General features: G+C 37.3%; 1 protein-coding gene across 1 annotated transcript in view; it reads right to left on the reverse strand.

The window, feature by feature from the left end:
* LOC131038424 (uncharacterized) overlaps positions 1 to 17,438 on the reverse strand; it is a 151,050-nt gene that overhangs the window by 36,859 nt on the left and 96,753 nt on the right. Inside the window, exons 6-7 of the mRNA XM_059210200.1 lie at positions 10,657 to 11,103; positions 5,064 to 5,170 (exon numbers count right to left, since the gene is read on the reverse strand). Of these exons, the coding sequence (XP_059066183.1) occupies positions 5,064 to 5,170; positions 10,657 to 11,103 (554 nt within the window). The remainder of the gene's footprint in view (positions 1 to 5,063; positions 5,171 to 10,656; positions 11,104 to 17,438) is intronic.

Genomic DNA, 17,438 nt, shown 5'->3' on the forward strand with positions numbered 1-17,438 from the left:
AGCTTGCTAGATATTTAATTTGATGTCGTTGAGAGGCTATCTTTGATTAACTCTTGTTCTAACTCCTTTTGTCCTTGATGTGCAGGATGATGTACCTCGCCTTGGAACGCTGGATTGGAAGAGGTCGCCCATGTCTTGGCTTGATCGTCCTGGCGAAGACCGTCCTTGATCCGGCTTGATTTTCCTTGAAGAGACCTCCATTTGACGCCTACACAACATTTCAAAATTAGTAACATGATTTTGCAATACATAACATAAATTAGAGAGCAAATTTTAGGAAACTTAATGATAAGTCCTTTATTAATCATTTCCTAAAAACAACTGAGCTAAGGCAAAACAAAATTTCAAAATTCAAAATTAAGGCAATGACGATCAAAATTTGAAATTAAAACAAGAGATCTTGCCATACCTTACTTGAGAGCTTAACTCTAAAATGCAAAATAAAGGAATTCGCCTAGGCAAAATTTGAAATTCGATAGTCTTGATGTGATCTTCAAAAGAACGTTCCTCTTATCAACTTCGCCACCCTTCAAGCCTTGGACGTGATCTTTTCTTCAAGTTAGCAATTTCGCCATCTTTGATATGTCTTTGACGTCCTAGGCAACTTCGCTCAAATAGAAACTTCAAGTTCGCCTCTCCTTTGGATAGTTACTAGTGCCTTCTAGCTTGAAATGAAATTCGTTCCTCCTTTGCCTTCTCCAAGTCGCATATGAGAGATGATAAATGATGATGTGAAAATGAAATAAACTACCCCTCCCTTTATAGCGCTCACACCTCTCACCACCATTTAGGCCGACTTTGTAAAAATAAAGCAATTTAAATGATTTTTAAATGAATAACAAGGGCCGACCTCCATAAAACAAATAAATACCAAGCGCTCCATTTAATTTTTTAATGAATTAATAATCAATTATTAAATGCCTTCATTTTTAATTAATAAATTCGATTTTCTTACAAGGCAAAAATAATCAATTAATACCAAGCGCTAAATTTAAATGCCATTAATTAAATATCGATTTTCCTAGCATTTAAATAAATTCAAAAATGCGTTTGAGCGCCAAAATTTTTAAAAAACATGGAAAATATGTACCTCATCGCCCTGGTCCCTGACTAAGGGACAGGAGCGATCCATCACTTGGTCTTGATTTTTTGCACTTTTGACGTTCAAAGCCTTTAACCTCACGTTGGAATTGGCATTTTCGCTAGGATTTTCAAACTTGAGTGACTTGTCTTGCAAATAAATGTCCCTTAGATGTGATATCGCCCTGGTCCCTTGAAGAGGGACAGGAGCGATCCTGAAGCTCTAGCCAAAACGTGTCATCTTTCATCCTTGGTTCCTCGTTCATTGCCTCTTAAAGGACGTCCTTGACCTTAGCTATCCTTGCATTGTCTTGATTTTGTCGGAACATGAGTGTTTTAGTAAAAATCGCCTTGGTCCTTGTCCAAAGGACAGGAGCGATATGAGTCCTTTAACTTAATTGATAACACTTTTACGTTCAAAACTCTTGCATATCATCTTCAAAAGACACCTTGTACCTTTTACCCCTTTGCAAAACCTTGACTTAACGTGATTTTTGAAGGAATTAGCAACTATAATCAATATCGCTCTGGTCCCTTCCTGAGGGACAGGAGCGAACTTCAAGTCTTTGGGTTCATGCTTGCGTTCTCCAACTTGCAATCACCATCATCGTGCAAAATAAAGTTCCTTGATCCTTCGTGATCACTTGATGCTTGATAAACTTTCAAATTTTAAGCCTTCATAAGAATTTCGCTCTGGTCCCTTGGAGAGGGACAGGAGCGATTTTAGCTCTATGGGCCTTATTTCACTTTGTCACCTTCAAAACTTATATTCAACGGGTTCGTAATGTGCTCTTCTATTCATCCATGCCTTGAGATCGGTTCAAACTGTGCAAGAAAGTCATCCACAACAAAAATCGCTCTGGTCCCTTCCTGAGGGACAGGAGCGAACTTAAGCATTTTGGTCCTTTGTTGACGTTTGATAATCTTCAATTTGTCTTCAACGGGTTCGATTGACCTCCTTTCTTGCCTTCGAACATAAAATTTGCTTGATCTTTGCCTAGATCGTACCTTATGAAGAATTTCGCTCTGGTCCTTCAGTGAGGGACAGGAGCGAATTTGACCCTCTAGGCAAAACTTCATCATCTCATTGTTTTTGATCAAGTCTGGATGCTCTATCATGCTCATTTCGTCCTTCACCATGCCTTTGATGTCTCGATTCGTCCAAACAAGGTCAGGAATGGCTCAACTAAGCATTTTCGCTCTGGTCCCTTGGTGAGGGACACGAGCGAAATTTGACTTGTCGCACTCTCGATCAGGACAATTTTAATGGAATATAACATTTAAATATAAGTGACATTTCCTTCTATGTTTCTTCTTTCTTATACTTTAAGTTATATTCCATATATACTTTCAGGATGTTTGAGAGTGGTTTCAGACCTCCAGGAGTTATATTGCAAAATCTAGTTTTTGGAGGTTTTTTCAGTTTCCAGACTTAGTCAAATTCAGGATCAGGGCATTCCAGACTTAGCCAAATTTCAGGATCAGGACCTCACTCAAGCCGGACTTGCTACCCTGTTGATCTCCCCGACAGCACTTCAAGTTATATTCATTTGATAAAATGTACCTCTTTGGACCTTCTCACATCGTCAAGACGTTAAAATCTTGCAAGGACAAAGCAAAATTGGATTTGTAGCTCCGGTCCTTCACTGAGGGACAGGAGCGATTTTGCTCCTACAGGCCAAAATATCATGATTTTACACATTTTATCACTTCACAAGGCGAAAACAAATCATTTGAAATGCCTAGGATCAAAAATCAAAAAAGTCAAAATTTGGTCAAAATTACTCAATTGGACAAAATTCATGTTTCATCATCAACACTTAGACGAATTTAGACTCTGCGTCAACATTCCAATTGAAAATTAGACCATTCTGGCGAATTCATTTCATTCAAAATTTGCATTCTAGAAAAGGAAACTCAAAAGCTCTCAAAAGCGACTGGATTCTGGTCCGAAAAGACGGTAATTAAAACCCTAAGGCTTGACCCTAAATCCAGACAACTAACAAACTAACAAAACCCTAAAAAAAAGCAAAGCGAAAACGAACAAAACGAGCAAAAAACATGGGTCCCCATTTGCAATGGGGCGATGTGTGAAAACGTCACAACATCTAGCGCCACCTTGAATAAATGTTGAAAAACATTTCAGAGATAAAGACTCAATCGACACCTAGAACCTCTGGAAAATTCAACCTAGCTCATCAAGAGATTAGAAAATGTACTCAAAGTAGAAGGAGAATCCTTAACCATATCTAGACACTTAGTCTTTGATTACCCAGGTGTGTGCAAGTGTATTCATTCCTCTCGACAAGACAACTATGACTTTCAGGTTCCCCTGTGATAGGCTACGTAGTATATCTGAACTTCAAAAGCATCCTGGATAGAGCCTCGCTGCCAGTCAGACGTCCATAGTCCCGACGAGGTTATCGCCGCAAGCTCACGAACATTGCTCCATTGCCAGCCAGGCGTCTATAGCCCCGATGGAGTTACTCGCATATTCCCTTTAGCCAATTTTGATATTTCGTTTCATTTCACTTTTCTCTTCATTTTTTTCTTTCATTTTCTCTTTTTTTTTTCTCTTTTTTCTCATTTTTTCCTTTTGATATTGCTTTTTCTCTTCGTCAATTCCTTTGGCTTGTAAGCAGTGAAGCTTACTGGGGTTTGAGGATTGCGGTGGCGCTGAAGCCAGATTTTAGATTTTTCACCAATCACAGCTTTGCCTAAAAACCATAATGACTCGGAGTCTATTAATGTGTGAAGATATAGTAATCAACAGATGTCGGCATCAAGACACAGAAAATGATTCCCTTCCAAGTCAAATACAGGTCCTGATCAGATGATAAAGCTGAAGAGGAACAACCTCGGATTCCGAGCACTTCATGAATAGATATCTAAGAAATGAGTCTAACATAAGATCCAGGATATTGCCAGCGTGCGGGCAACAACACAAACGCCCTTCTCACAAGATGGAGGCTCCCACTCAAGACACCTAAACTAAAGCAAACCGACCGACAAACCGACCCAAAGCAAACTAAACTAAAACGCACACCAAAAGAAAACAACTAAACTACCTGAGCCACACTAGATCATGAGTCAAATGACTCAAGGCAAATTAAGAACAAGGCTCAAAAGACCTCTAATCTAAAAACACAAAAAGAAAACCTACTCTAAACCTATATACAAGAGTCCTAGACTCGACACGACTCAAAGAAGCAAAATATGTACATGACTTTACATGATTTCTCAGGTTGTGCAACAGGAGCATGGCAAACGTGATGGTTCTCAATCGGGCAAATTCATCCTTAAATACAAAAAGGCAAACTCTCACCATGCACATCTCATACTCAAGCAAGTTTTCACTCAAAATGATCAACTGAGGTAATTCGTTAGGACCATGATCAATCCAGATGCAAGTTGTTTTCCCAAAATCCCCATAATCAAAATCATAATAACTTTCAAGGCTAGGACTAAGGAAAGAGACAACCTGGCGTATTTCAGGCTCAGACGACATTGTATTGTCGGAAGCGAGGTCACCAACTGCTTCAGGAGGTCGCCATTGATGACGAATCATTCCACGAGTATCCACAACATATTGATCTTGATTAGGAAATTCCTCTTGAAACAAGCTCAGCGCCCCTTCGAATAGCTCAAGATTCTCTGTTTTCACTGAGATATCTTGCATAAACCAGGCATCTTCATGAAATATTGTTAGCATATCTTCAAAAATGAGAGTCTCCTTGATAGATTGAGCTTCAAACATCTCCTCTAGTGGATCAAAGATAATCTCAGGTGACCTTTCTTCTTCAAGTATAGTCTCGGGAGGTCGAAGTTGATGATGGATCATATCACTCCCAGTAACTTGCTTATCTAGAAAAAATTTTGGCAGTGATTCCATTTGTGTTTCCTCTGCAAAATCTTTCAATGCTTCCTCAAATAGCATAATGGTGATAAAATCTTCAAGCGCCCCTTTGAATTGTTCTTCATACCTGGGCTCACTTATGATAATTTGTAGCTCTTCACTCAATATCTCAACTTGATTGTCTTCTTCAATGAGGCCATTCGAAAACTCTTGCAATTCAATTTCAAGGATCTCCTTTTGTAGCATAAGTGAGAATTCTTCAAGGAATGAGTCGTCCTTTCCTTTAGTTGCTTGTTCAACTCCTGGATCTTCCTTTATTATTGCTTGAATATTCTCAACTGATTCTTCAACTTTTGTTTCATAGTATTCCTTTTCAGGTGCAAGGCATGGCAGGCTATCCATTGTAATACATTGATCATCAGGTGCATTGGTATTGTCAACGTACACTTGATCCTTCTCACATTCAGATGTTGGAGCAATGTCCTGTTCATAGGTTCTCCTAAATTCGGCTGCGAGATGTGCACCCCAAGATCCATTCATGATACATTCTTCCTCGGACAAAGTTGGCATTCCAAACTGGTTTATGACTTGATTGATAGCCATTTCACATACTAAGCAAGTAAATTCCGAGTGAGGTGAGTTGTGAATTCTACACCACAATGGTAGCAATATGTTTTCCAGACGCATTTCACCATCCAAAACGAGTTGACTCTCGATCATCCACATGAAGCTTAGAAGAGGATCTTTAGTCTCTGGGACACTGAAGTTGCCTTCTTCCGTTTCTGGCCTTGGGACATCCCAAAAGAAGATTTTTCCCTGTGCTGCCGATTCCATCCTTGATAAGTACTTCAAGCAATGCATTTCATCATGTTCCTCTGTCTCGTGAACTCGACACTGCCCTGGTCTTGCAAACTCGGACAATCTACGTGGATAAAGTTGTGTATCTAACCTCCACCAAAGTTCAGGAAAATCAACTTGTTGCTCCTCGTGAAACTGTTGTCGCTCCATTGAGAAATCCTTCTTTTTGATTTTTTGATTTTTTGATTTTTTTGGATTTTCTATTTTTCACTTTTTTTGGATTTTCTATTTTTCGCTTTTTTTTTGGATTTTCTGGAATAAGAGAGATCTTGAATATCTCGGATTCAACTTGAACGTTCAACTGGTTCCAGCTTGATTCCTTCTTGCGTAAGTCCAACTAACGATCCAGCAGTCACCTTCCTTCGAGTGTTTGAGAAAAAGCTTTCCACTGATCTTCCTTGGATTCAAGAGTTCGTGTTCACTGTCAAGCACTCCTAATTCAATCTGTCGAGCGTGGAGGAGGGTAAAAAGTTCTTGACAAGATCGGACTTTCAAATGCTCAGCCCTCCTTCTAGCGCCAATTCTGTTGACGTGTATTTTGTACACAATCATACACAGAATAAAATACCTAAAGGCATCTTATCCTCTCTTGAGAAAATAGTCTCTAACTGCTGAAGATTCGCGTAAAGGATCAGTTAGGTAGACTCCAAGGTTCTTTTAGTGGGGTCTCCACGTGTGGACAAGCTCCAGTGGTATGATGTGATTTGCTGGAATCACAAGGGGACTTACATTGAACTTCCGATCTGCTTTGCTGGACACAGGCTCTTACTAACTTAGATTAAAAAAAATAGAAAAAGGATAAGGGCGAAGAGAGGATCTAATCCTAATACTAAGAATGTAGGAGCAATGACTTGACCTTTTGATGAAACTCTAACTAGGTCTTGTTTTGACATCAATGGAACATCTACACAAGACTAGTGCAATCTTCTAAGGGGAGCTTTATGATGTTCAAGTTATCACCGCAGGCATAGATACCATCCAAGTTGATGCATATCAATGAAGAGGCAACAAATTGAAATTGAGCTTAGGCTGAATGATTCCAGTTGACTACGCAAGGCAAGTCTGCAATCAACAAACTGCTAGTAGTATGGATGTACGAATTCCACCATCAATCAATCACATTTCCTCCATTCATCTAATTATCTACCATCTAAGATTGAAGACTCAACAAGAAACCATGCAAATTGCAAGAAAAACGACATATTTCACCATTACTTCAATGAAAATGGAGTTTGTTTACAATCAATGGCAACAATTTCTTGCCTTGTCCTCCTATTCTACTCTCTAACTACTTTCAACTATTTACAAATCTCTCTAATTCTATCTAAAAATCTCTTTCACTCTAATTCTCCTTTTACAAATGAAATGTTTGGGCTTATATAGTGCCCACAATACAATTTGATGGCTTAGATCAATTCAAGATCAATGGCCAAGATTTTACAATGAAAACCCTAATTAGGGTTTGTTACAACCATTACATAACATTTAATGCTTGACCAATGATAAAATTGTATTGCTTGGACACATGTCCCTTCTAGAAAAATCGACCAATGGATAGCCGGGGTAGGTACATCGGAGTTTGTGCCACCTTCCATGAGTTAAGTACATTGAATCTGGACATGCTGAGATGGACTTCTCTGATTGGAGAAATGATGACTAGGACGCCACCTCATCTGACACTTGAAGCTTGCTAGATATTTAATTTGATGTCGTTGAGAGGCTATCTTTGATTAACTCTTGTTCTAACTCCTTTTGTCCTTGATGTGCAGGATGATGTACCTCGCCTTGGAACGCTGGATTGGAAGAGGTCGCCCATGTCTTGGCTTGATCGTCCTGGCGAAGACCGTCCTTGATCCGGCTTGATTTTCCTTGAAGAGACCTCCATTTGACGCCTACACAACATTTCAAAATTAGTAACATGATTTTGCAATACATAACATAAATTAGAGAGCAAATTTTAGGAAACTTAATGATAAGTCCTTTATTAATCATTTCCTAAAAACAACTGAGCTAAGGCAAAACAAAATTTCAAAATTCAAAATTAAGGCAATGACGATCAAAATTTGAAATTAAAACAAGAGATCTTGCCATACCTTACTTGAGAGCTTAACTCTAAAATGCAAAATAAAGGAATTCGCCTAGGCAAAATTTGAAATTCGATAGTCTTGATGTGATCTTCAAAAGAACGTTCCTCTTATCAACTTCGCCACCCTTCAAGCCTTGGACGTGATCTTTTCTTCAAGTTAGCAATTTCGCCATCTTTGATATGTCTTTGACGTCCTAGGCAACTTCGCTCAAATAGAAACTTCAAGTTCGCCTCTCCTTTGGATAGTTACTAGTGCCTTCTAGCTTGAAATGAAATTCGTTCCTCCTTTGCCTTCTCCAAGTCGCATATGAGAGATGATAAATGATGATGTGAAAATGAAATAAACTACCCCTCCCTTTATAGCGCTCACACCTCTCACCACCATTTAGGCCGACTTTGTAAAAATAAAGCAATTTAAATGATTTTTAAATGAATAACAAGGGCCGACCTCCATAAAACAAATAAATACCAAGCGCTCCATTTAATTTTTTAATGAATTAATAATCAATTATTAAATGCCTTCATTTTTAATTAATAAATTCGATTTTCTTACAAGGCAAAAATAATCAATTAATACCAAGCGCTAAATTTAAATGCCATTAATTAAATATCGATTTTCCTAGCATTTAAATAAATTCAAAAATGCGTTTGAGCGCCAAAATTTTTAAAAAACATGGAAAATATGTACCTCATCGCCCTGGTCCCTGACTAAGGGACAGGAGCGATCCATCACTTGGTCTTGATTTTTTGCACTTTTGACGTTCAAAGCCTTTAACCTCACGTTGGAATTGGCATTTTCGCTAGGATTTTCAAACTTGAGTGACTTGTCTTGCAAATAAATGTCCCTTAGATGTGATATCGCCCTGGTCCCTTGAAGAGGGACAGGAGCGATCCTGAAGCTCTAGCCAAAACGTGTCATCTTTCATCCTTGGTTCCTCGTTCATTGCCTCTTAAAGGACGTCCTTGACCTTAGCTATCCTTGCATTGTCTTGATTTTGTCGGAACATGAGTGTTTTAGTAAAAATCGCCTTGGTCCTTGTCCAAAGGACAGGAGCGATATGAGTCCTTTAACTTAATTGATAACACTTTTACGTTCAAAACTCTTGCATATCATCTTCAAAAGACACCTTGTACCTTTTACCCCTTTGCAAAACCTTGACTTAACGTGATTTTTGAAGGAATTAGCAACTATAATCAATATCGCTCTGGTCCCTTCCTGAGGGACAGGAGCGAACTTCAAGTCTTTGGGTTCATGCTTGCGTTCTCCAACTTGCAATCACCATCATCGTGCAAAATAAAGTTCCTTGATCCTTCGTGATCACTTGATGCTTGATAAACTTTCAAATTTTAAGCCTTCATAAGAATTTCGCTCTGGTCCCTTGGAGAGGGACAGGAGCGATTTTAGCTCTATGGGCCTTATTTCACTTTGTCACCTTCAAAACTTATATTCAACGGGTTCGTAATGTGCTCTTCTATTCATCCATGCCTTGAGATCGGTTCAAACTGTGCAAGAAAGTCATCCACAACAAAAATCGCTCTGGTCCCTTCCTGAGGGACAGGAGCGAACTTAAGCATTTTGGTCCTTTGTTGACGTTTGATAATCTTCAATTTGTCTTCAACGGGTTCGATTGACCTCCTTTCTTGCCTTCGAACATAAAATTTGCTTGATCTTTGCCTAGATCGTACCTTATGAAGAATTTCGCTCTGGTCCTTCAGTGAGGGACAGGAGCGAATTTGACCCTCTAGGCAAAACTTCATCATCTCATTGTTTTTGATCAAGTCTGGATGCTCTATCATGCTCATTTCGTCCTTCACCATGCCTTTGATGTCTCGATTCGTCCAAACAAGGTCAGGAATGGCTCAACTAAGCATTTTCGCTCTGGTCCCTTGGTGAGGGACACGAGCGAAATTTGACTTGTCGCACTCTCGATCAGGACAATTTTAATGGAATATAACATTTAAATATAAGTGACATTTCCTTCTATGTTTCTTCTTTCTTATACTTTAAGTTATATTCCATATATACTTTCAGGATGTTTGAGAGTGGTTTCAGACCTCCAGGAGTTATATTGCAAAATCTAGTTTTTGGAGGTTTTTTCAGTTTCCAGACTTAGTCAAATTCAGGATCAGGGCATTCCAGACTTAGCCAAATTTCAGGATCAGGACCTCACTCAAGCCGGACTTGCTACCCTGTTGATCTCCCCGACAGCACTTCAAGTTATATTCATTTGATAAAATGTACCTCTTTGGACCTTCTCACATCGTCAAGACGTTAAAATCTTGCAAGGACAAAGCAAAATTGGATTTGTAGCTCCGGTCCTTCACTGAGGGACAGGAGCGATTTTGCTCCTACAGGCCAAAATATCATGATTTTACACATTTTATCACTTCACAAGGCGAAAACAAATCATTTGAAATGCCTAGGATCAAAAATCAAAAAAGTCAAAATTTGGTCAAAATTACTCAATTGGACAAAATTCATGTTTCATCATCAACACTTAGACGAATTTAGACTCTGCGTCAACATTCCAATTGAAAATTAGACCATTCTGGCGAATTCATTTCATTCAAAATTTGCATTCTAGAAAAGGAAACTCAAAAGCTCTCAAAAGCGACTGGATTCTGGTCCGAAAAGACGGTAATTAAAACCCTAAGGCTTGACCCTAAATCCAGACAACTAACAAACTAACAAAACCCTAAAAAAAAGCAAAGCGAAAACGAACAAAACGAGCAAAAAACATGGGTCCCCATTTGCAATGGGGCGATGTGTGAAAACGTCACAACAAGTTCCCATCTCAATGGTAACAGAACAACTAAAGCTGTTTATATTCTCATGCTTTTGCTGCAATTCAGAGTGTTGATTTGATATTTCTATTGAAGGACTGGATATGTTTTGGGAAGACACTAAACAAGGTTTAGCCTGAATCTTCTTATCCAATTCACTTATACTACAATGATCACCAAATCCATCAAGAACGTTGGGATCTTGAGTTTTCAAATTAGGTTTATTAAGATGATCTTGAAAATAATTTGAAGCACTTATCGGCATCTGGTAGGGATTACCATCTGTTGTTGGTTTTGTTGAAAATGATGGAAAAACAGAGCCTTGAATCTTCCTGTTTAAAGGTTCTTGTAAATAGTCAGGCTGAAATGCTCCTGGAATATTTTGAAGATTACCAAAGACATTTCGTATGTGGCTTATGAATTCCACATCCTCCATAATCTGCACACCAGCAACATCTACCAATTCAGTTTAAGAAACCAAAAAATTATCCTCAAGAGACAAACAAATTATCATTAGGGCTTAAAATTACTGAAAATATTCAAAAAGAAAGGGAGTAGGTAACTGAAATTAGAGCACTGACACCTGGCTTTGAACTGGAAACAATGATATTTTGGTCACAAGATGCTACAAATAATCAACTACTGTAACAGAATATAGAAATGGTTTCAAAACTACTATAGAAACACAATCTAGAGAAAGAGAGCTCAAGTACAACTATTTATATTGACACACCATTAAAGACTATTAACTACAATCCTAAACAATATCTGAAGCGATATTTAAAATCAATGCAGTACTTTTTCAGTGTTCTAGACAATAGATTAATACAGTCATATGTATAAGACAAGTTAGAATATTTTATTATGCTAATTTACTTCAGTAAATCCATTGTAACAGTATTCTACATCTTAGGGTTATCTTCAATCCAAATTAATTGCCCTGATACAAATCCTTCCTATCCCTACTTTCCTCCATTCTTTAGCCTTTATGAGTTTATACCATAAGATCGAAAGAACTAAAATCCTACTAACAATAACCAATCTCTCTAGACATCATCTAATCATGAAAACCAATCATCTTACAATAACAATATATAGCGTAATCAATTACTTGACAAAAACCAACCTCATTGCCAAAATGATCATTTAAATTAACCTTCAAGTTCATTGAAACAATTGTAGTTCCAAAGTGTTGGGAAGTAAACTGATCACAGCAGCAGTTGTGGTTATTTCCTTGACTTGCCTAAGAGGCAATGACATGAGCTTACAACAGTGGGGGAAAACACCATGAGATAGGTGATTTTCCTGAGTCTAAAGAGGGACAGCTCCCTAGTATGATAGAGGTTATTGGGTTTTTTGCGAACTTTTAATTCAAAAGTACAAAAAGGAAACAAAATAGAAAAAGGCATGGCAAGAGAAAGAGAATGAAAAAGGTTAAAAGAAAATGTATGCAGAACTAAATGTAACGGCAAAGTTGAATTCTTACATACACCATTAACATGTGAATAAAGATTTGATCTGTTTGCAATAACACAAAAATATAAGGAAACAATGAAATGAATTCATGCTAAACTTAAGAATAACATGAATTCCCATAAAGAACAAGAAAGACACAAAGTTCTGCAAATATCCTTCTTATTTCTTCAAAAAGAAAGCACAAAGTCTTCTCTACCTATTCCCTCTACAAAGTTGTGTAAAATAACAAAAAGAATCCTAAAATCACCAAGCAGTCCCCCTACCAAGACGAATAATGGCTTTTCAATTAATATATTTGCAAAATATAAAGTAGCCTTAAAATTAAGTAGCTTTTGATTTTTATAATTTGTCCCAGCCTTTTTCTAAAAGTGAATGTTTATAAATAGGACTTTAATAACATAATAAAGTATTTAAAAAATACTTTATTAAACTTGATATACTTAAATTGTATCATTTGTTGTATTCTGAAGAAGTTGATTCCTTTGCAGCTGGTCAATCTGAATATTCATTGGCCTTATTCTCCACAGCTCTATCTCAAGTCATTATACAGCCACATGGTCTTGCAACTCTGATATTCCATGAGATTACATTTCTCTGAGGTATTTTGTTGAACAATTTATATGTCAACACAATAGTAAAATCCCTGCGATCAATTTCTACCCAGATGAATGTCTTTCAAATTTGTTTTCTTAGATGATGTAAATGGGAGTATTCTCAATTGCAATGATGCTACTTTCAACTTGATCTTCTTCTCTTTCTAGATATACCTTAGTTTGTAATCAATTCATGTATGCTCATTTACTTCTTTGTTTACCTTCAACACTTTGTATTCTTGTCTATTAACCAAATTCTGTGACATCCCTTCTTTGAACAGAAAGCCACTAACATCCTCTGAATTTTGTACCTCCAGTTCAACTTGTTTAACACAACTATAGCCTTCGACAGTATTGCATGGTATCTCATCACTATGATCCCATTCCAAACACCATATTTCTTTGAGGCATTTTGTCAAACAGTGTCCTTTATATGCTTCCACACTATGTATTCACGTTTATAACAGCATTTAATTACTACGACATTAGACAAAAATCAGCCATTTTGGATGATGCTGTGATGGATGTATATACCCTGCTTTAATGATGCGAAAAGTGTTCTAGAACTTGTATTTACCCCAGTTGATTAAAAATGCTTAAACTTCTCGTATCCCTTTCAATAAATCGATTTTGGGCATGTCTTTCCACAACTTCATTTTTGTCAGATAGTTTACAGGCCTTGCCTACACTTTCATATTTTTCATGCATATGGTTAACAGTTTATGTGCCTTGAATATGCTTATAAAATTTGCACACGTCTACCATGGCAGTCACAACCACAACATAAAATGATGAAATTCCTCTGTCCTTTATGCTTTGGCAGATGCCCATGTGATGTTTCAAGGTTGCCATTTGGCATAGCCTGGGAGCATGTTAAATGTTTTGGAACTTGGATTTACACCTACCAATTGCAAGTGCTCAAAAATTTCTCTAGTCATTTCAACAAACTCATTTTGCAAACACCTTCCAATCACTGTGGCCCCTTAAGACAGTATTTCCTTAAGGCAATTTTTCAAACAGTTCATGCACCTTGACTATGCCTCCACATTTTGCATATATATCTACCATGGCAGTTGGAATTACAACATTTGATAAATTCCTTTATCCTTTATGGCGATGGATGTCTATACTCTATTCCAAAGGCTTGTATTTTAGCACAAGGTGGGAGGAAAGGTGCTGGTATATGTGACCTGGCAATTGAGAATGGAGAGTTTGTACCACCATGTTCATTTCTATCACTCTATCAAGTAGTTCATGGAATTTGATGTCATGCCATATTTCTCTCAACTAGCCTGAAATGATTCTGTCATTAATAGAGTTGCCTGACAGTCCAGTAAAGGAAGGCACATCTATCTGTTAAGCTGCAATTCTCCTTGGCATGTTGGACAAAAATCTCCACTGGGAATACTAGTTTCTTTTTTAGCAGAGATACAAGTACTGTTTACAGCAGAGACATTCTTTGACACAAAGTTGAAGACAATGTATTCTTCGTCATCTTCATCCCCATTTATTGATTTTGAGCATGCATTTGTGACATACATGGTGGGCTTTTGGTGAGCACATGTAGGTAGAATCCCAATGGCCTTTTACTGCCAGAGTTTTCAAGTCCCAATGCACATTTACTAGCCTTTCCATATTCGCTTGTCTTTCCTTGATTTTTTCCAGCTGTGTCTTATGCTTACACAGGCTTGTATCATACTTGTTGGGATTTTTGAATGTATGTGCATGCTAAAATGTTGAGCAGGTTTTCAACCACATTTGCACATAGAAACTGTCATTTTTATGGCACTGGATTTTTTGGGAAGGGAGAGCAGTTTGGAAAGCTTCCATAAAAGTCTGGTTCCTGCTCATGTACTACTCAAAGCTTTTAGGCTTTACATGTATTATTGCAAAAAAATGCAAAACTGCATTGAAACTCTGCATCCTCACCATTTTACACTTTGTCATCTGACTTTTCAATCAAAAATGGACAACAGAAAACTACCACAGACGCATTGCCAAGATTTCAGGAATCATGAGAAAATTAGAAGCTTTAAAATAATACCAAATTGCACTACAACCCCACATACCTGCACTTTCTATGTTGTCAGGTTTTTGGGGTCTTTATGCAATATTTAAAAAAATTCTAAATATGCACAAAAACTCCTGATTTCCACCCACGTATGTATACACATGATCTTCTCAACCGTGTGAACAATAAAACCTACCTACGCACCGCTGCTGATATTTTTAGAAATGTCAATTCAATTTGGAAGTTCATAATCTACTTCTAAACTCAGCATGAACACAATTGTAATTTGCAAATTAAAATCTATGTTGTTTGCAAATTTTATCGGGTTTTGTTCTTTTCTGGTAGAAACATCCATATCAGATGACCCCATTTCCTATAGATAGATATCTTCCACCATCAGTTTTGACAGACAAACTGGCATTTGTAAACCAATTTGAAATTTGACTTCTTCAAAGATTGTTTTATCTAGCCAACATATGCTTTTTTGTGTCCATAGAGTACAAGCATGGGAAATGCTCAAGTAATGATGCACAAAGCATGGACATCAAACGCTCTGGAAATCCTTAGTATGGCTGCCAATCACATTCTCAAACTTTTGGCACCAACTTACAAAATTGCGAACTGCATATTGCAAAACTGCAAAACTAGTTTGAAGTTCTGCATTCAAGCCAACAATGACTTAGTGGTGAAGTCTAGATCAGGGTGTCTAATTAAAGACAACCTAACCTAGCAGCCTACTTAAAATAACACACTTGCCAGCCGGAACAACAATTAAATTAATTTGCATTAACATAGAAAAATCAGCTTTCAATGGCTTACAAACATGTTGAGAACGAAAACCCTAGCTATAACAAATTGAGAAATGACATAAATCTATTCTGTGCATGGAGGGTGAACTAGCTTTTCTTCTACTGTTGGTTATTCACCTTCTTCCCCTATTTTCCTAATCATATCTCAATGGCCTCTATTCAAAATTTTATCAGCCTCTCTTTTCCCTTGTGGCCTCTAAGGAAGTTTGTGTCTTTTGTGTGTGTTTACTCCTTGCTGCTCATAAACTAGGGCACATTTTTGCCAATAACAGTGTGAATTCATCTCTTTTGTTTACATTTTGTTTTGCAGAGGTTTTTGGGTTAATGTATCTACCCTAATTACCAAATGTCAACCTGTGCACAATATGGCTGCTAAAAATAACGGCTGAGTTCTTGCTAGGATATTTTTCTCCAAGAAATATTGTTGTTTGAAAATCTTCATCTACTCTGTTTGACCCAGTTGAAATCATGCTACAGTTTTAATGATGGACAGATGTTCAACAAAATGTTTGAAGAATGAATACAGCTAACCAAAACTGTACCATACAACCCATATGACAACTGGAGGTATTAAAGAAGTCAAGTTGGACAAGGATAAAGCCGAGTGTCTGTCGAGATCCACGTCATCAAGATTGCCTTTGCCAACTGTCTTCACTTGTGCTGCAGAATTTGACTTAGTTGTTACAGAAATTTTAGTTATAGTGCAATCCAATTGAGTTCATGATGCTATTGAATTTACTCACGAACTTCTTGTTGAAGATGTTGCTACAAAAATGAATTGCAAGTTGTTGCTAAAGTGAATCCATGTTGCTGATGAAGACAATAGCATTGGTTGCATAAGTAACTTGTAAGTTACTACAAAAGTTGAAAACTTATTCACTGATGTTAAAAGTTAGAGCCTGCAAAAGATGCACTACATATTTCTACTACTAACAAAGTTAACTGGAACATCCCTTGATTTTCCAATTTGCCCAAATGTACCATTTCACCAAACACACACACACTAAAACCAAAATTTAATCTCAACCTACTTATTTTGTTTTTGGATGATGCAAGATTGCTCATGAATCCAGATAGTCCTACATCACTTAAACATTTTTCATTGACCAAAATTTCCCTAAATTGCCTACCACAGAGACTATTTGACATTTAGTCTTTTTGTTTCAAGGTGCCAAAAACCCCAAAATTCAACTCAATAACATTTATTCAAAAAGATTTTTTTATAAACCATTCAAAGTACTTGCATAACCTTCAAGAAGATTGTTTGACTAATGCAATTAAACATGGAGGACTCAATTTTAAAGTTGGCATGATTAAAATTTGAGGATAGGTAATTTCCCCTTCTTCAACCTAGGCATTTGGGGACTATTATTAGCCTATTCTATTCCCATAGGCTAATTCCAAGAATTAAAAGCCCAGATTTGGAAATCAAAAGACCATTCAGATGCTCAATTAATTGCTTGGAAGATTTACATTACAAGTTGCCTATTGCAGACAAGGTGAAATGTATGCTGGTACAACCAGTTAATTGCCCATTTTGTCAAAGGCAAGAAAATATAAGGCATATCTTTTGGGGTTGTTAGTTTGTTAAAAAACAATGAAATATGGTTTTCAATGATTTGCCAGCTATTTTGCAAACAAATTAAATTGGAAAGAAGCCCTTCTTGGTGTGAGGTTGCATTCTAATATTATTGCTGATGCAGTTAGGCATGTTATCTTGTTTCTTATATGGAGATACATGAGTAAAGCTATTTTTACTAACCTAAATGTTCACCAGGAAGCTACATTTCTAGGGCTTTACTTGAACATTTTTTACTGTCTGACTTCACTCTTTTCTCAATTACAGACTGAGGCTGAAAAGAACCTAAAGATTGATCCCCAAATC

Source organism: Cryptomeria japonica, chromosome 8, assembly GCF_030272615.1.
Source record: "Cryptomeria japonica chromosome 8, Sugi_1.0, whole genome shotgun sequence".
Lineage (NCBI taxonomy): Eukaryota > Viridiplantae > Streptophyta > Pinopsida > Cupressales > Cupressaceae > Cryptomeria > Cryptomeria japonica.